At 46.1% G+C, this 20,419-nt stretch overlaps 2 protein-coding genes across 2 annotated transcripts; both read left to right on the top strand.

Moving 5' to 3' along the window:
• Positions 1–1,129: 1,129 nt before the first annotated feature.
• On the top strand, positions 1,130–1,624 carry LOC145956095 (uncharacterized). The gene has a single exon (XM_083071655.1). It carries the CDS (start codon positions 1,130–1,132, stop codon positions 1,622–1,624), a length of 495 nt encoding a protein of 164 aa, XP_082927781.1.
• Positions 1,625–4,176: 2,552 nt separating this feature from the next.
• Positions 4,177–4,671, top strand: LOC145956094 (uncharacterized). Its single transcript, XM_083071654.1, has one exon. It carries the CDS (start codon positions 4,177–4,179, stop codon positions 4,669–4,671), a length of 495 nt encoding a protein of 164 aa, XP_082927780.1.
• Positions 4,672–20,419: the final 15,748 nt, after the last annotated feature.

The raw sequence follows: 20,419 nt of genomic DNA, 5'->3' as shown, positions 1-20,419 counted from the left end.
TGATTCCTAAATGTTCCCAAGTACACAAATAAGAGATGATGAATCCTCAAGGATTCAAAGTACGTCTATTTTGTTCCAAACTTGTGCAGCCGAAAACAACTCATTGTTGAAAAATATAAGAATTAGGAGTTTGTTGAAGGATTATGGGTTGAGATTGTGACCTACGATGGTTCTATAAGTGTCACCCTTTGCATTTAACCTGCACAGTCACATACCCTCATGTACGGGTAAGAGCATTCAACCACTATATAGTCGAAACCCCATCGGCCACCGAATGACCGAACCTGGTGGCCGACATCCGATCGGCCACCAGGCACACCATACACTCAAGGATTACTCTTAATCAAGAATTAAGGGTTAATCACACCAATAAGCTGATTAGTGACGTATTACCTAATACGGTAATCCTGTTGTAGGGCCCATGGAGATCAGGGCCCATAAATGTTAGTATAAATAGCTCATGTCACGAGGTAACATCATTGTTCATTAATTACTATCGATATCTGTGCTTGTCCTGACTTGAGCGTTAGAGTGCCTTTTGTAGGTACCCTCCCTCGCACCGGAATATTCGATAGGAGATCTCGTTCGGCCCTCAGAATACGAGAAGATTATTAGTGTGCCCTTCAGACAGGTACATTTTGGTGCCCACCGTGGGGCCTAAATCGAGACTTTTTGTGAAGATTAACCGAGTAAAGCAATGGCGAAAACAAGGAGAACGAACACGGAAGATCACCAAACTGGTGAGGAAGAAGAACACGTTGAGGTTGTCGACAAAACAGACCTCTCCGAAACCGTTCATCTGCTGAAACAAGAAATGGCCGCTATGAAGCAACAATGGGAGAAAGACGCGAAGGAACTCTCGGCTTTGAGAGCAGAAAATGCTGCATTGAAAAATCAAGATCCTTCGTGGTGGCCTACTCAGCCAACCAACACTCAAACCCAAGGGTCTTACTAGTCTCATGAGGTCCACACTTCGGCCCCTCATGCCTCCGCCGTTGCACTCGAAAAGTTCCCATCGGCCTTGCCAATGGTCGGTCGACCAGCGAACTTACCAACGATTGGATCACATCGACACCCCTTTACCTCGTCCATTATGCAATTACCTTTGACGGATAACTAGAAATCACTGATGATCAATAAGTATGATGGCACAACGGACCCTGACGAACATCTTGATGTTTTTCTTACGCAGGTAACGTTGAGCACCACGGATGATGCTGCTTTGTGTCAGATTTTTCCGAAATCCCTCAAAGGCAAAGCCTTGAGTTGGTTCACTCGGCTCCCTCCCAACTCTATTGATTCCTTCAACACTTTGTCTTCTCAATTCACTATCCAATTTGCAACAAGTCATCCCCACAATCTAACATCCTTATCACTAATCAGTCTCCGGCAAGGCAGGAGGGAGTCGCTTTCAGCTTTTATGGATCGGTTCAACAAAGCGGCGTTAGAAATCAGAGATCTCAACCCAGCTGTAGCACTCCACTACCTCACAACGGCTTTGAAACTAAGGCCATTTGTCAATAGCATTTGTAAGAAACCCCCCTCGAACATGAATGACCTGCGAAGACACGCCAATAAGTACATGCAGATGGAAGAATTAGCTGAGTTTCGCAACCAAGCCTAAGTTTAAACTATGATAAAGAGTGAGAAGACAGTTGAACAACCATTTAAGGGTTGCAATAAAGAAATAACACTTCGGGAGCGACCCGTACGCTGTCCAAAATACACTCACTACACTCCCTTAAATGGGATTCGAGCGACGGTGCTCGAACAAGCTCGTGCATCTGAGGTGTTGACAGTCCCGAAAAGAGCCTCAACTCCACCACGAGCCGATACCAACAAATCTTGCAAGTATCACCGCAACCATGGACACTCCACTGAGGAGTGCGTAGCTCTAAAAGACAAAATTGAAGATTTGATTAAGCAGGGACATCTCTAGAATTTTGTTGATCGGATAGACTCATCTCAGCCTCGGTCTGCCTATCAACCTCGACACCATGACCGGTATAGGCAAGACCATTCTAAAGGGCATCGGCATGAGCAAAGCAGATCACGAGACAGGAAAGACGAGCCCACAACATCGCATAGGCGAGTCATTAACACAATTGCAGGTGGGTTTGCCGGAGGAGGCCCAACCCCTTCAGCCCAAAAGAGACATTTACGCGTCGTCTGGTCGGTTCACGCCGTTGATAGACAGCCTGCTCGAAGACTCCCAACTATAACATTCACCGATGCCGATTTCCAAGGTATTGACCCTGTGTAGGACGATCCAGTGGTGATTAGCATGGAGATTCATAATTGCATAGTCAAGAAAACATTGGTAGATCAGGGCAGTTTGATGGATATCTTATACTGGAACACCTTCAAACAGTTGGGTATCTCCAAGAAGGAGCTCATTCCATATGATGATCCCTTGGTCGGCTTTTCAGGAGAAAGGGTAAGCACCAGGGGGTACATTAAGCTTTTCACTCATTTTTGTTTTGATGAGAAAGAGTATAGGGAAACCCAGGTGAAGTATATAGTGGTGCACGCCAACACATCCTATAATATTCTTCTTGGTCGGCCGTCGTTAAACATGTTGGGAGCTATCGTCTCGACGCCACATCTGGCAATGAAATTTCCATCTGATAAGGGAAAGATCCTTACGATCCATGCCGATTAGAAGGCGGCTCGGGAGTGCTACTTCGCTAGCTTGCAGATAACTCTCGTTGAAGAAAAGCAATCAAAATCAAAAAGAGTTCACGTGGTAAACCCTTCAACATCAGACGAACTCCTTGTCTGGGATCTGGATCCAAGGATGAAGAAGAGGAGCATGTGGAACCAACTGAAGAAAAAATTTCTCTATAAATCGGTTCACTGCCATCTTAGGTGACGTGCATCAATGTCGGCACGCCAGAAGGTGATCGGTCCGCTTTAAGCAATGTAATCATTCGAAACAAGGACCTCTTCACATGGATACCATCAGATATGCCCAGCATAATCCAAACTTCATGTGTCACAAGTTGTCAATATGCGCCAAAGCGCGACCGGTAGCCCAGCACAAAAGAAAAATGGGTACCGATAGAAAACTTGCAGTCGAAGTAGAAGTGGCCAAATTAAGTGATGTCGGATTCATTCGGGAGGTTCAATACACGACATGGCTGGCAAACGGTGGTCATCGTAAAGAAGCCGAATGGCAAATGGAGAATGTGTACCGACTACACTAACCTCAACAAAGCATGCCCCAAGGATGCTTACTCATTGCCAAACATTGACCGATTGGTTGACGGTGCATTAGGGCACAAAATCCTCACCATCCTTGATGCGTATTCCAGATACAATAAAATACGCATGCATCCTCGTGATTAAGAAAAAACAGCCTTTATCACCGATTCGGCCAATTACTGCTATCGGGTGATGCCCTTCAGGTTGAAGAATGCAGGGGCCACGTATCAAAGGTTGATGGATAAAGTTTTTCGGCACTAGATTAGCAAGAATATGGAAGTATATGTAGACGACATGGTCGTCAAGTACGAAGACCTTGGTCGGCACATAACCGACCTTGCAAAGGTGTTCCAACAACTCCACAAGCATGACATGCGTTAAATCTGGAAAAGTGTGTATTCAGCATATCCAGAGGGAAGTTTCTCAGTTTCATGTTATCGGCAAGGGGCATCGAAGCCAATCCCGACAAATGCCCACCAGTCGTCGATATGAGAAGTCCCCAGAATCTTAAGGAGGTCTAGAGGTTAGTCGGACGGCTCACATCGCTATCGAGATTTCTGTCATGCCTGGCCGAAATAGCAAAACCTATCATTGGGTTGCTGAAGAAAGTCAAGAAATTCGAATGGTCTGTCGGTTGTGAAGAATCTTTTCAAGCATTAAAGCAGCGCCTTGGTTCCCCCCGATCCTTTCAAAACCCGATCCTCAGGAAAATATGGTTGTATACTTGAGTGTATCCGATGAAGCAATCAGTGTTGTCTTGATACAAGAAAAAGAAACACAATAGCTTGTGTACTTTATCAGTCGGATGCTTCAAGAATCCGAAACAAGGTACAGATTCTAGAGAAGGTAGCACTCAGACTAGTTCACACGGCTCGGCGCCTCCGACAGTATTTTCAAAGTCAACATGTGATAGTCCGAACAGATTACCCAGTCGCCAAGGTATTGTGCAAGCCTGAATTGCCCAGGTGAATGATGGCATGGTCAATCGAACTTTTGGAGTTTGACATATCGTTCGAACCGCGGGGACCGATTAAATCTCAGTGCTTAGTAGATTTTTTCAATGAGTTACAACCGAAAGGCCACTTCATCAGTGACTTGTGGACGATGCACGTTAATGGCTCCTCAAACAACCAGGGTAACGGAGCCAGAGTAATCCTTGAAGGACTCACAAGTCTAACGCTCGAGCAATCTTTGCATTTTGCTTTCAAGGCCTCGAATAACCAAGCCGAATATGAGGCATTACTGGCAGGGTTAAGGCTTGCTCACGAGATTGGGGCTCGACGTTTAATGTGCTGGACAGACTCGAAGGTTGTATCGGAACAGGTGAATGACAATTTCCAAGTAAAAGATTCCAATTTGCTAAAATCTTATCATATATTTCAACAAATGCGGAGTAATTTTGACGAAGTCCAGGTGAAGCACACGGCAAGAGACAACAATGAGAGAGTCGATCAGCTGGCTCGGTAGGCTAGCAGCAGCCAGAAATCGGGGCAACTGCGAACTACATGTAGACCCCTAAAATTGTCCGGGTCGAAAATAAGACTCAAAGACTCTCGACGACCGAAGGAAAGTCAGCCGGAAGGACTCCTGGAAGACCCTAGGATGATTCTTTGTAGGTCTAGAAGTCTTAGAGTAGCTTAGAATAAGGGTGTGTGAGGATTGGAGCTCAATACGCCCTCCTAGAGGTTTAGTACGGCCGTACTGAGCCATTTGAACTACAATACGGCCATAATGAAATCAATACGGCCGTACTGAAGTTTTTGAACTTCAGTACGGCCGTACTGAATTCAGTACGCCCGTACTGTAGTTCAAAAACTCAGTACGGGCCGTATTGACTCCTTAGGCCGTACTGCGCCTCAATCCTATAAATAGGACGTCATTGGCTCGTCCTTCCACACATTTGGAGCATTTCTCCACCCTCTTGCTGAGTATTCTTGGGTTTTTGAGCTATTCTCTGCCCTAGAAATCTCTCCGAGAGCTGATCCGACTAAGTTCTTGAGTTCACGAGCCTTTAGCTTGAGACTCGAACAAGTCGAAGGGAAATCTCTTTGATTTCCATAGTTAATATTTATTTTTAGGGAAAGGAGCAAGCGAACGTGTAGTGGGAAGGAGCGCCAAAAAGCCTCCTAACTCCTTTTTGAATATATAAAAAAGCCCGCTTCGAAGGTTTCTTTCCAAATCCTTTCTTTTACCGCTTTCATTTATCGCTTTTTGATTGTTGCATTGCACGTTTAAAACTTTCATCATGTAGATAGTTTACTTATAATCGTTCTAATAAATAGGGGTAGTTTAGTAATTTTACGCTATTATTTATGAAATAATCTGTCATAGGGAACCCGAAAGGGGCGTTGTGGGGTGCTAACACCTTCCCCACACGTAATCGACTCCCTTACCCAAACTCTGGTTGTAATGGCCAAAGTTGATTTGTGAAAATCAATTGCCTTATGTCTTTTTCCAATGTTTTGAGTAAAACATTGGTGGCGACTCCAAGAACCCCTTTTTGCGAAAACCACTAATCCATGGAGGGTCCCGTTTGGGATTAATACGGATTGGTGAGAATTATTTAACAAAATTGTTAGTTCGATGAGGTCTCAGTTTGAGAATAAGTCGTTCTAACAATCCATCATTTTTCAAAACTAAAAAGAGTCCAACCATCGTCGCGAATGCCAATGTCCGTTTAGGCGGGTGGCGACAGATGGCGACTCCACTAGGGAAGCCTCGAGAGTCAGTCCCATTTAGTGATGGATTATTTCTAAAATGATAGTTTAAAATTACTTCATTACCCCTCGCTTGTATGATAATATGTTTTACCTAATTGGCTTTAATAATTGTTGGGTGTTTAAATTTTTGCAATTGTTTGAAATATAAACTGCACACGAACCTTTGCACGCAACAGTTCCCTCTATACCCGGGGACATGAGTGGAAAGCCATAGGGAGTGGATGTTAGTACGGCCGGTTGTCGAATGGGTCTATAGGTGCCCGTAGACCGTTGTCGGAAAGCATCACTCAAGGTGAAAACCATGAACTCAAGTCCGACAGTGCGTTGGAGCTTTCCATCGACTTACGACGAAAGGGATTGGGTCCCTATAATGGGGGCACCTTGGGGGCCTTAGACCGGTGAGAACAGTTAGAACCTCCTTGAATATGCACTTGTCTGCAGGATACCCCTACCTCGTGATTCGCTCGTGACTGTTCGTGGATGAGTGAATTGTTTGTGCATTGTTTATGTGACATTGTTTGAGCATACATTGCATTCTTTAAACATACAACATTCCCCTTTTAGAATAAGAATAAATAGGAATAAGAATCTTCCATTACATGGTGTTAACATCTACCTTCATCACATTCATGTAGGTAGTTTCCCTTTTAACCCAAAAAAATACAAAAAACAAAATACCCAAAAAAAAAAAAAGGGTTATTTATCCAAACCAAGCAATATCATGCATCATCTTAGGAGCATCCTGAAAACATGATAATGCTTAGTTGAATAAACACAATGCATGCATATTCAACGCCATCATCTCATATCATGCATTCTTATCGAAGATCATGGAGGGATCTAGGGGAGTGCAAGGGCAGTTGAAGAAAGTGGACTTCTTGTTATACCGTGCCGAGAGGTTGGACCACCTCTGTTCTTTGATGCCACATGAGGCTCGTGTTGAGTTCGAGAAATCATATGGACGAGTCCTCGATTTGATGAAGATATGTGTGGATCCGGCCTTTCTGAGAGCATTGGTTCACTTTTGGAGTCTCGATCTGCATTGCTTCGAGTTCCCCCAGTTTGACTTAGTTCCTACTCTCGAGGAGTACGAGCTCATGCTGCGATGGCCCAAATCAGCAGGGGTCTATGTTTTTCATGGTAATTATGTGGCCGTGGAGAGGGTCGCTACTCAAGTCAAACTACCATCACGATCATCTGCCTTAGTGGGGAACGGCAGTATCAAAGGTTGGAAGCTCGCTATGATTGAGGATCACCTTTCTTCCTTAGCTGGTGAGGGAGATTGGTTAGCTTTCAACAAGACTCTAGCATTAGCCGTGTTTGGGACAGTCCTATTCCCCTTTCACGCTAACACAGTGGACCATGCCGCTATGGATGCTTTCTTCGCATGGGACGTGCACATGAAGAGTCCCGTGCCTGCCATTCTTGCCGACACCTTGCTTTCTGTCAACATATCTCAGCAGAAGCAAGGGAAGATTATCCGATGCTGCACCTCCTTGTTATATGTGTGGAGCATCACACACTTCTACGCCTCTAGTCACATGGGGACTTTGCCCGATCCGTTGAGGAGATTTTCGAAGATCCCCGTATGCCGCCGTTATGCTTCCGAATGGAAGGAAGAGATGGAACAGTGGAGCATTGAGTACTTCACATGGGTTTGTCCTTGGTTCCGTCCGAGCAACGTATTGATGAGATGCGGCAGTTACCCAAGCGTACCTTTGATGGGCCTCAGAGGTTGCATAGCTTATTCACCTAGATTGGCTATGAGGCAACTTATGAGGACTCAGATTGTTCCTACTAAAGAGGAGCTTGGAGGATTGTGTTTCTCCTTTGATTCCGAGCATCAAAGGGACATGCACGCTGTCGTTAGAGCGTGGGAGAGACCAATCTACGAGGGAGATCGAGAGCTTGGAAAGCCTCGGGGATCCGTCTCCACCGACTACGAGACTTGGAGGAGCGAGAGGGGAGTGCCCCAACCATCCACCTCTTGCGCAACCGCAGTTACGAGGAGGTTGCTGCAAGAACAAGTCGATGCCTTGACCAAGAAGCTGGAAATCATGGGAGCTCAGATGAGAGTTCTTGAGGAGAAAAGCGAAGAATCCAGTTTCGCCATTGACGGTCTACAAAGGCAGTGCAAGAAAAAAGACCATGAGATAGAGCGGCTCAAGGACGAGTGTGCTAACCTTAATGAGAAGGCTATTCGGGAATCCAAAATGCCAAAGGTCGAACCGAGTAGTCAACTCCGAGATGTCAACGCAAAGATAGCACGCCTTGAAGCCGAGTACACAAGGCAGACACAGTTGATCAAGGATATGCAAGATGATCTACTCTTGACTCGATCCGATGCACAGCAATGGCGGGAAGTTGCTCAACAACAAACCGCAAGCCTTTCTGATTTTCGCAAGAAGGAAAGGGAAGGATTAGCACATATGGCTAAGCTCCGAGAGGAGAAGGATCGAGTCGAAGACGAGCTTAATGAGCTGCAAGCCATGATCAACTACTATATTCAAAAGGCGAAGGACGCTCAAAAGATTAGTAATAATATGAGCCAAGCAGTCCATACGCAAGCCGAAGCAATGGCCCGTCATGTAGAGGAAGCCGAAGTTGAATGGAGAAGAAACATGAACCCGCCTGTGGGTTTCTATCGGCTTTTCTCATTTTGTAAAAATTTGCTTCGAAGCATTGTATAATGAGTTGTACACTTTCTTTGATTAATAAATCAAATTTTTGAGATCTATGAAATCTTTCAATTGCCTTTGCATTTCATAGTCATTCATTTGCATACATCTCTCCTAGTAATTCATTAATAACATTAATAAAAAGAAAGGATTAATCGATGCGTATGTTCAGAATGGATCGCACGCTGTTTGTTATTAAGTGTAAGCCAACAACCGCGCCAAGCGAACGCACATCAACTCTGTTGTTGGTAATCAAGACGAATAAAGGGGAAGGTCTGACACCGTTGAAGATCACTGCTCCAAGACCTTTTCCCTACGAATCGAATAAGGCTGTGCCATGGATATACGACATCCATTCTTCTGCCGACAGCGATATCTCTAACATCGCTGGACTTGGGGGCATGACTAGGAGTGGCAGGATCTACACTCCCGAAGATCTTCATGATAAAGCTCCCAAGAATAAAGGAAAGGAAAAAGAAAAAGAGAAAATCGAGGAAAATAAAGAATCCGAGGAGGAGACTGACGAGCTGTTAAAATATATCCGACAGATCGAGTACTCCATCGTGGATCAACTTCATAGGACGCCAGCAAAGATTACTCTGTTGTCGTTGATCCTAAGCTCCGAACCGCATCGGCAAGCTCTGTTGAAAGTCTTGAACGAGGCGTACGTGTCGCACACTATCTCCCAAGACAAGTTTGAGGGGATTGTTAGTCACATCACGGCTAATGATCACCTCACTTTCACCGATGAAGAAATCCTCGTTGAGGGACCGAATCACAACAAGCCCTTGCACATCTCTGTAAAGTGCAAGGAATATCACATCGCTAAAGTCTTGGTGGATAATGGATCTTCCTTGAATGTGATGCCAAAAAGAACGTTTGATCAAGTGGCAATCAAGGGAATCCAAATGCGCCCGAGCAACATGATCGTCCGAGCTTTCGACGGTTCTAAAAGAGAAGTGGTGGGAGAAATCAATCTTCCAATCCAAATTGGACCCACCATCTTTAATGTCGAATTTCAAGTGATGGACATTACTCCCGCGTACAGCTGTCTCCTCGGTCGACCTTGGATTCATGATGAGAAAGTTGTTCCCTCTACGCTCCACCAGAAAGTCAAATTCATAGTGGGTGACAAGCTGGTGACCGTACAAGCCGAAGATGACATACTCATCAGCAAGCCATCTGCCATACCTTACGTGGATGCAGCAGAGGAAGCTCTAGAGACCGCCTTCCAAGCATTGGAGATTGCCAATGTCGAAACGTTTCCCCGAGAAGTGAAGAAGGTAGCCTACATGCTCACCAAGAACGGATACTTGCCTGGACAAGGACTTGGCAAGGATTCCCAAGGAATTCCCGAGCTACCCATTATTAAGGATAATCCGGGGAAACAAGGGTTAGGATACAACCCTAATAAAGATCAAAGGACGAAGAGGAACCAAGATCCTTCTCGACGTTCTTTAAGCCAGATCTTTAGGAAGGTCGGTTCACAAGTGTCAAGGTCGGTCGTCGTCATCAAGTGCTCTTCTTCTTCCGATAGGGATGTATAGACCTGATGACTGTTAGAGATCACTCCTCGGTGACAGCCCGACCCCCGAGCCTCGATAGGGCACATGTTTCCGCTAGAATTATAATAAAATCGTTCTTTATTAGTTCTTATTGCTTCTTTTCTTGCTTGCAATAAATTTCTAGACCACATTATTTTTAACCCTGTTTGAATAAGCATGAATGAGGTTAAAATCGTCTTAATAACAATAAACCCGCATCATTTTTATGTAGAAGTGTGTGTGACAACTTGGAGCACCTTTCCTTGGCCTCGATAAGTGCCATCATGGATAAAAAAGAAATCCTTTAAGGACAAAATCCTAAAAACAAAAAAAGCTCGACAGGAAACCCAAAAAGGGGGCTGCGCAAAAATAAGAGCAAAGAACCCGCTAGGAATCCCACAAAAGGGTGACCTAAGCAAAAATTAGGGTTGCAAAAATGAAACAAAGGTCCGCTGAGACGCCACAAAGGGGTGTTTTAGGCAAAAATAAGGACAATAAAAAAAAAAGCAAAAGAAATCCATGATGGTACCATGAGCTGAATTCAAAAAGAAAGGTTCAAGGGAAGCTATCTAAGTTGTCGAATCACAACGTCAATAACAAGACTTTCTTAACTTCATAAGTGTTTAATCAAACAAGCCTAAACACATGAGCCTACCTTGGCCAGCCATTCTTACAAAAACCGTTTTCAAAACAATAATAATCCCCTCTAAAACACAAACTTTTGAACAAAAATATCTTTCCTTTCTTTTCTCTTGTCCCAAACGATTTTAGAATAATCTAGTGGAAACATGGAGATATAGTGGTCAATAGGAGGGTTGATACGTCTTCTAAAGGAAGGGAAGGATCACTAGGTTGATGACACCAATCTCGATATAACACGCATCATTCCTCGGTTACAGAAATCGGCAGCGCACAGCCCATCTAGAGGAATGGCAAAATCCAAGCAAAGAAACGCATCGGTTAATTCTTTTGAAAAATAAATCAAATAGAATTAGGTGCATCCTACCGCATACATGCATACAGATGATAGGTGTACTGGAAGATCACTTATTCTCTATTTATTTCCAACAAAAAAAAAAATGCGCCCGTACCATGTTCAGTACGCCCGTACTAAAATTAGGGTTACGAACAAATTTTCAACTCAATACGGGCGTACTGAAATGAATACGGCCGTATTGGCCATAACGTCCACACCAATACGGGCGTATTGATTCCCGTATTGGCCCATTCTTTTGTACATCAACAGTAAGGTCAGTACGGCCGTACTAAATTCAATACGGGCCGTACTGACCTAATTTTTTCTATAAATACGTCCCTCCTCCTCTCATTCATCACAACATCTTCATTCCTCTGCATACTTTATCTGTGAGTGTGTTTGAGATCCCTCCGATTCCGAAAAAATGGCCGAGTCTTCAAGGAAGAGGCAGAGGGTCCCTGCGCAACTTGAAATGACCGCGCGGCACCAAGAGAGGTTGGATTTCCTCGAGTCATTCGTCTTCCAGCCGTCGAGGGTGCTCGACTTCAGCATCCTTCGGGCAATGGAATGGGAAGATGAGGTCAGAGGCTACATCGATGCCATAGGATGGGGGTTCCTCCTTGATCCCCACCCTAAGATGTATCCGACCGGGACAAAGGAATTTCTGGCTACTGTCGGTGTCACAGAGTCGACGAACAGCTACGGCGCAACGGTCTACTCTGTAGACTTCTGGATGAAGGGATGATACCGCTCCCTGACACTGGATGAATTCAACGTCCAGGCTGGTTTCTTTCGGCGAGCCGATCAGTTGGAATATCGGGACGCCGTCTGTGAGTGCCCTGATAATCTGACCCCGACTGAGATGTGGAGAGAGGTCACGGGTCAGATGGATTATCACGCTGGAGTAAAGGCTACCCGGCTCCCGACTGCGCTCCGGATTTGCCACAAGCTGATCACCGACTCCATCCACGCCAGACTAAAGAGTCTAGAGTCAGTAACGCGGCAGGATCTGCTAGCTCTTTACTGCATGGCCACCGGGCAGAAGGCCAACCCCGGATTCTTTTTTCTCGAACATATAAAGAATCTGGGGGCAAGAGAGGGCAGCGACACTCGGCGAGGATACATTTTGGTCTCTACGCTCCTTTCACGACTCGCCGAGACTTGGGGGTGCCCTGATGGCGTAGATGCGGGGGAGTTGGCGCCCAAGCCTATCAATGCTGCCACCCTGCTCAATATGAAGATCATTGCTAAGGCAGGGAGGAAATATGTACGTGCGACCACCCGCGACACCTTCAGTGAGCTTTTCGAGAACATCGAGCTCCCGGGTGAAGGGGACCCGCAGACAGAGGCTGACACCTCGCAGTAAGACAGGGCCTACTTTGATGCTCGTTTCGACGCGTTGCAGCAGACCATCGACGCCCGATTCGACACTGCGCAGCACAGCATTGACGCCCTGAGACAAGATTTTGACAACCTGTCAGTCTGGCTGCATCGTCGCTTCCCAGACCCTCCACAGGATCCGCCGGCAGAGGAATGAAGACCGGCCATTTGCTGTGTTTTCCTGCCTTTTGTTTATTTTGATTGATCGGGCTATGCCCCACTCTTTTTATCATCATTGTACAAATTTCATTCCGTTTGATTAATGAAATTTTCCACTGTCGAGTTCAAAGTTCTTTAGCACTTTAATTTCTGTACAGAAAAAGCCGAAAAAAGCCGAAATCGACAAAAAGGCAAAAATTCAGAAAATCCAACAATCGTACAGAATAACTGAGCCTGGAGAGGCTTGCCGAAATAATACTCCCCAGAGACATCTCAGCTTGCACTCTTGGGCCGAATTCCCAGTGAAAGCTATCAGAGCAAGATCAGCAAGATTCCCCAATGGAAGCATGATCATCCAAACAAAATATCCGAGTCAAAGGACTTAGACTTCCTCAGTGGAAGATAGCTTTCCAACTCGAGCGACGAGTGAAGCTAAGCCTGAAGAGGCTTTCTAAATAATACTCTAGGATACATAAGATCCTCAATCCCCCTTCGCCTACTCAGAGGCACTCCTTTAAAAAGAGAAAATCCGAAAAGATCAATAACCATTCCCCAAGCGAAATTCGGTATTCAGCCAAACACCGAACGTCAAGATAATCCGCCTAACAGAAGAGGCCAATCAAGATCAATACGACAGAATCCCCCAGCGGATAACAGCCTACGCAGAGGCAACAAAACCAGAAAATCAAAAAAGTCACCCGAATAAGGATAACCGGGATACTCCACCAACGTCGAAATGACGTCAGCCAATCATAAGGCATCGCTCACCTCAGAAAGAGCATCTTTGTGTCTGCATCCCCAAGGAATCAGAATTTCCCCAGTGGGCACCAACTACGCAATGGAAAGTTGGGACACAAGAACCTATGAGTAACTGCACATCCGCTAGACGGATCCCTGCGTTATCCAGCCCTCAGCGGCACCAAAATCAAAAACAACCGTCGAAGCAGCATCGTGGACTGTGGAGACAAAATCATCACAAATCCCTGGAGAGGGCAAACTCACGCTACCAAAGTGACCAGAAGCACGGAGGTATGCAACCCTGGGGAGGGCAAACCGCAGACCCTGGAGAGGGCAAACTCACGCTACCAAAGTGACCAGAAGCACGGAGGTATGCAACCCTGGGGAGGGCAAACCGCAGACCCTGGAGAGGGCAAACTCACGCTACCGAGGTTGTCAGAAACACCGAGGTATGCACGAGCCTGGAGAGGCGACGACTAATACTCAGCTACCGACGTCGTCAGAAACACGGAGGTATGCAGCTGCCAACGTCGTCAGAAACACGGAGGCATGCTGACCCTGGAGAGGGCAAACTCACGCTACCGAGGTCGTCAGAAACACCGAGGTATGCACGAGCCTGGAGAGGCGACGACTAATACTCAGCTACCGACGTCGTCAGAAACACGGAGGTATGCAGCTGCCAACGTCGTCAGAAACACGGAGGCATGCTGACCCTGGAGAGGGCAAACTCACGCTACCGAGGTCGTCAGAAACACCGAGGTATGCACGAGCCTGGAGAGGCGACGACTAATACTCAGCTACCGATGTCGTCAGAAACACGGAGGTATGCAGCTGCCAAAGTCGTCAGAAACACGGAGGCATGTAGACCCTGGAGAGGGCAAACTCACGCTACCGAGGTCGTCAGAAACACCGAGGTATGCACGAGCCTGGAGAGGCGACGACTAATACTCAGCTACCGACGTCGTCAGAAACACAGAGGTATGCAGCTGCCAACGTCGTCAGAAACACGGGGGCATGCAGACCCTGGAGAGGGAAAACTCACGCTACCGAGGTCGTCAGAAACACCGAGGTATGCTCGAGCCTGGAGAGGCGACGACTAATACTCAGCTACCGACGTCGTCAGAAACACGGAGGTATGCAGCTGCCAACGTCGTCAGAAACACGGAGGCATGCAGACCCTGGAGAGGGCAAACTCACGCTACCGAGGTCGTCAGAAACACCGAGATATGCACGAGCCTGGAGAGGCGACGACTAATACTCACCCTGGAGAGGGCAAACTCAACCTAGAGAGGCTACTCAACAATTTTCCCACCTGAAGACACTACAAGTCAGAAGGATGGCTTACTCCCTGGACAATTGGGTCAACTCCTTTACTTGTCAACCGGTACACCAAAAAAGTCGTTCGACTAAGTAAAGGGGGGGCAGCTGTAGACCCCTACAATTGTCCGGGTCGGAAATAAGACTCAAAGACTCTCGACGACCGAAGGAAAGTCAGCCGGAAGGACTCCTGGAAGACCCTAGGATGATTCTTTGTAGGTCTAGAAGTCTTAGAGTAGCTTAGAATAAGGGTGTGTGAGGATTGGAGCTCAATACGCCCTCCTAGAGGTTCAGTACGGTCGTACTGAGCCATTTGAACTACAATACGGCCATAATGAAATCAATACGGCCGTACTGAAGTTTTTGAACTTCAGTACGGCCGTACTGAATTCAGTACGCCCGTACTGTAGTTCAAAAACTCAGTACGGGCCGTATTGACTCCTTAGGTCGTACTGCGCCTCAATCCTATAAATAGGACGTCATTGGCTCGTCCTTCCACACATTTGGAGCATTTCTCCACCCTCTTGCTGAGTATTCTTGGGTTTTTGAGCTATTCTCTGCCCTAGAAATCTCTCCGAGAGCTGATCCGACTAAGTTCTTGAGTTCACGAGCCTTTAGCTTGAGACTCGAACAAGTCGAAGGGAAATCTCTTTGATTTCCATAGTTAATATTTATTTTTAGGGAAAGGAGCAAGCGAACGTGTAGTGGGAAGGAGCGCCAAAAAGCCTCCTAACTCCTTTTTGAATATATAAAAAAGCCCGCTTCGAAGGTTTCTTTCCAAATCCTTTCTTTTACCGCTTTCATTTATCGCTTTTTGATTGTTGCATTGCACGTTTAAAACTTTCATCATGTAGATAGTTTACTTATAATCGTTCTAATAAATAGGGGTAGTTTAGTAATTTTACGCTATTATTTATGAAATAATCTGTCATAGGGAACCCGAAAGGGGCGTTGTGGGGTGCTAACACCTTCCCCACACGTAATCGACTCCCTTACCCAAACTCTGGTTGTAATGGCCAAAGTTGATTTGCGAAAATCAATTGCCTTATGTCTTTTTCCAATGTTTTGAGTAAAACATTGGTGGCAACTCCAAGAACCCCTTTTTGCGAAAACCACTAATCCATGGAGGGTCCCGTTTGAGATTAATACGGATTGGTGAGAATTATTTAACAAAATTGTTAGTTCGATGAGGTCTCAGTTTGAGAATAAGTCGTTCTAACAATCCATCATTTTTCAAAACTAAAAAGAGTCCAACCATCGTCGCGAATGCCAATGTCCGTTTCGGCGGGTGGCGACACTACACACTTCATCTTGACCTGTCAGCTCCAAATGTGAAATCTATTGAATGTATGCCGTTCTCCGAACCTACTCAAACTTGGATTACTGAAATATTGGATTACATTGAACTTCGAAAATAGCCTACAGACCCTTCGCCGCTAGAAAACTCTGAACACAAGCAGCTCAGTATTCGATTGTAGGTGGGGAACTATATCGAAGGGGCTTCTCAACACCATTGCTGAAATGCATCGACTCGGCACAAGCAGATTACGTGCTGAGAGAAATCCATGAAGGGATTTGTGGTTCTCATTCGGGTGGAAGAACTTTGGCAGCCAATGTCTTGAGAGCTGGTTATTACTGGATGACTCTCAAGACTGATTGTGCCGAATTTGTTAAGTGGTGCACACAATGTCAACGACACGGTAATATCATTCATGCCTCGGCTGAAGAACTGCACAACATTAGTGCTCCTTGGCCGTTTGCATTGTGGGGGATGGACATCCTCGACCCATTCCCCCTTGCAAAAGGACAAAGTAAGTTCTTGTTGGTGGCCATTGACTATTTTACAAAATGGATTGAGGCCGAACCACTAGCTACAATCACTGTGGGCATGGTCCAGAAATTCCTATGGAAAAACATCATCACACGCTTCGGCATTCCGCACTCTATTGTGACGAACAATGGTCTTCAATTCATGGATCATAAGCTAAACAAATTCATCCAAGACTTGGGTATCCGACACCAATTCACATCGGTCGAACATCCCCAATCAAACGGACAAGCCGAGGTTGCAAACAAGGTGATCCTTACGGAACTGAAGAAGAGCTTGGGTGATTCCAAAGGAGCTTGGGCCGAAGAACTGTTAGAAGTTTTATGGGCTTACAGATGTACGCCTCAATCCACAACAAGGGAAACCCCGTTCCAATTGACGTACGACACGGATGCCATGATTCTGGTGGAAGTCGGGGAGCCCACCTTTCGTCGATTACACTTTGATGAGTCATGTAACGACTCATCCCTTCGAGCAGAAATTGATGTCATCGACGAGGTTCGCAACAAGGCGCGCATTGTAGCCGAAGCATGTAAACAGAGGATGACTAGGCGATTCAACTCCACCCTCACTAAATGGAGTTTTAAGGAGGGAGACCTAGTATGGCGTGTTCAGGGATCGGCTAGGCAGACCCGCGAGAAGGCAAATTGGCAGCCAATTGGGACAGCCTATTCAGAATCTGTCATAATCTCAACAACGGCTCTTACAAGCTCAAGGAACTTTCGGGAAAGGTCATTCCAAGAACTTGGAACTCAACCCACTTGAAGGCTTATTTCAATTAGAATTTTTTCTTGTAATTACTGATGTATATACAGAGTGCACTCTTTTCCTTGATCGGTCTTTTTTCCCCTTGTAAAAATGTGAAAAGGGGTTTTGACCGATAAGGTTTTTAACGAGGCACCAGTCAATAAAATATCAATCAATTCTCCTTCACTATTTTGTTCTTCATCATTTATCAGTCGCATAAGAATAAAAATAGAAAAAAGGCTTCCCTCCCGAGTGAGTCCACTCGGCCAAGGATGTGCCTTCAGAAATCGTGCAAAAAGGCTTCCCTCCCGAGTGAGTCCACTCGGCCAAGGATGTGCCTTCGGAATTCGTAGAAAAAGGCTTCCCTCCCGAGTGAGTCCACTCGGCCAAGGATGTGCCTTCGAAAATCGTACAAAAAGGCTTCCCTCCCGAGTGAGTCCATTCGGCCAAGGATATGCCTTCGAAAGTCGTACAAAAAGGCTTCCCTCCCGAGTGAGTCCAATCGGCCAAGGATGTGCCTTCGAAAATCGTACAAAAAGGCTTCCCTCCCGAGTGAATTCACTCGGCCAAGGATGTGCCTTCGGAAATCGTACAAAAAGGCTTCCCTCCCGAGTGAGTCCACTCGGCCAAGGATGTGCCTTCAGAAATCGTACAAAATGGCTTCCCTCCCGAGTGAGTCCACTCGGCCAAGGATGCGCCTTCGAAAATCGTACAAAAAGGCTTCCCTCCCAAGATAGTCCACTCGGCCAAGGATGTACCTTCGGAAATCGTACAAAATGGCTTCCCTCCCGAGTGAGTCCACTCAACCAAGGATGTGCCTTCGAAAATCGTACAAAATGGCTTCCCTCCCGAGTGAGTCCACTCGGCCAAGGATGTGCCTTCGGAATTCGTACAAAATGGCTTCCTTCCCGAGTAAATCCACTCGGCAATTACTCAAAAAGAACGTATTGCCAAGTGAACCCACTTGGAAATTATTCAAAAAGGACACATTGTCGATTAAATCCACTAGGTAATTACTCAAAAGGGACACATCGTCAAATGAATCCACTCGGTTTTTGCTCACAAAGGACGCAATGCCAAGTGAATCCACTCGGTTTTTGCCTCAACAAAGATGCCCTTCCGGATGCCCCATTCAGCCTTTACTTAAAAGTACACCTAGCCGAATAACCCCCTTCGTCCAAAGCTTCACTCAGACTTTCTACTTACAATGAAGACACTGATACATCATTCAACCATAATAGGCAAGTTTATTTTAGCAAACATAGTCCGATCAACAAAAAGTCATATTTCATTACGAAAAGAAATGGCTCTATCGGCCCCTACTACAAAAACCCTATTGGCAACCATTGAAAAAACAAACAATTTTAAAATACCCTAAATGCCTTCAAATGGCAACCTAATCCTCGGGATTGTTGGCAGGGTCCTCGCGTATCTCGAAATCATCATTCACCTCCTGCTCAGGATTTTGTTCCTCTTGTTCATCTTTGGCCTCGTCATCGGACGCAATTTGAGTCTCTTCCTCTGACTGGGGGGTAGCACCCGACTCATTGCTATTAGGGTGCGCTCCCTCGGGCATCTCCTCGAACGACATGAATAACCTTTGATAAAAATCTTGGATCATGTCAAATTCGAAGTCCTCTCAGAACCGACCGAAGTACTTGGCTTGCCGAACGGCATGTCAGAATCCAGCTTCATGTTGAGCGACAATGCGCTCTTTGGCTTGCTCTTTTAACCGATCCAACTCGGCCTTGGCTTCTTCCATCCGACGACGCTCCTCATTGGACGCCTTTTGAAAATCCAATGGAAGAGTGTCATTTTTGCGCCGAAGGACGTCCAGTTCGGCAGCAAGCTCTGAGTTCTTGGCCGTGACATCCTACGTAGTTGAAAGGGCTTCAGCAGTGACCTTGTCAGCCTCTTCAACCCTTTGCTTCAGGCGCATCAACTCACTGATCGGCTCCATCGCCAAGTGATGTGCGAGTGCCAAGGAGCGTGATTGCACCTTGCATAGGTACTTCCACTTGGACACGGTATCTAACCGATCCAGGAATTCTCGCCCGTGGTCCGACACGACATCTGGCCAAATCAACGTATCGGCGGACACATTGTCACTTAAAAACGCGCGAGACATCAAAGTAGGGGGGACCACAATGACGGTCCATGTTGGCGATGGCTCAGCAGGTTGCTTCAACTTTTTCGCTTTTTCCGGGCGTTCGTCGTTGCCCTTTCTTTTTTGGCCTTCTTGATCGGCCCCCTTTCCCTTTTTCACCCTTCGGTGCTTGCGTTTCGGGGAGGGGGGAACTCGGTCGTCTTGGACTGGTTGGGGAGTGCGAGCAATGGTCGAGCTACCAACTGCTCCAAATTGTTTGGCTTGCTTCACTCGATCGGCAAGCAAGTTTCGGATGTTGAATTCGTCGGCACCACTTGACACCATGATTCCTGCAAAAATGAACAAGTGAACATCAATATGAATTTAGGGCACGACCAAAATGGGACAGATAACATACCTATCAGGTCGTTCTCCCATTGAGGGGATTCAACCAAGTTGATCAGACATCTGGTCGGCAAACGCCGAGGAAGATGAAGTAGTAACTTTAAATCTTTCCGCTCTTCGGCCGAAAGCATCTTCTTCGGCACAACATCATAAGGCCGAGGGGCGCACATCCAGTACAATGGAAATAAGCTTCTATCGTCCTCGCCAAAGAAAAAGCATCGTTTGTTCGATCGAATGGTCACTCGGAAAAATCCAGCCTTAAAGTTCTTGTAAGAGGAGGTAAAGCTATCCAGTAGTTGACGATCCCCCAGTCGGCTTAAAGACAACCATTTCGCCAATGTGGATAGCCTAGACGAGTAGAAATAGAGAAAAAGAAGGGGCGAAGGCCTAATGCAAAGGCATCGGCATAAGTGTTTGAAGCCTTGTATTTGAGCCCAGCTGTTCGGATGTAGTTGAGTCGGGGCAACATTCAAAACTCACAACACACCCATTGTGAACTCTTCAAACGGCAACTTTACCTTGAGATCTCGAATAAGACAATCGTATATGTAAAACGACTCCATTTTAGAGGAATGCTGGTCCAGGCAAACCATGTCAGGGTTCGGAAAGGCATTATTTCGACAAGACCGAACACCGA

The sequence above is a fragment of the Cajanus cajan genome, chromosome 3, assembly GCF_000230855.2.
Source record: "Cajanus cajan strain Asha chromosome 3, NIPB_CcT2T_4, whole genome shotgun sequence".
Lineage (NCBI taxonomy): Eukaryota > Viridiplantae > Streptophyta > Magnoliopsida > Fabales > Fabaceae > Cajanus > Cajanus cajan.
This window is presented reverse-complemented; position numbering and strand designations above follow the sequence as displayed.

Excerpts from the sequence above, each read along its gene's own strand:
- LOC145956095 (XM_083071655.1), top strand. The coding sequence starts at position 1,130 with ATGATCAATAAGTATGATGGCACAACGGACCCTGACGAACATCTTGAT.
- LOC145956094 (XM_083071654.1), top strand. The coding sequence starts at position 4,177 with ATGGCATGGTCAATCGAACTTTTGGAGTTTGACATATCGTTCGAACCG.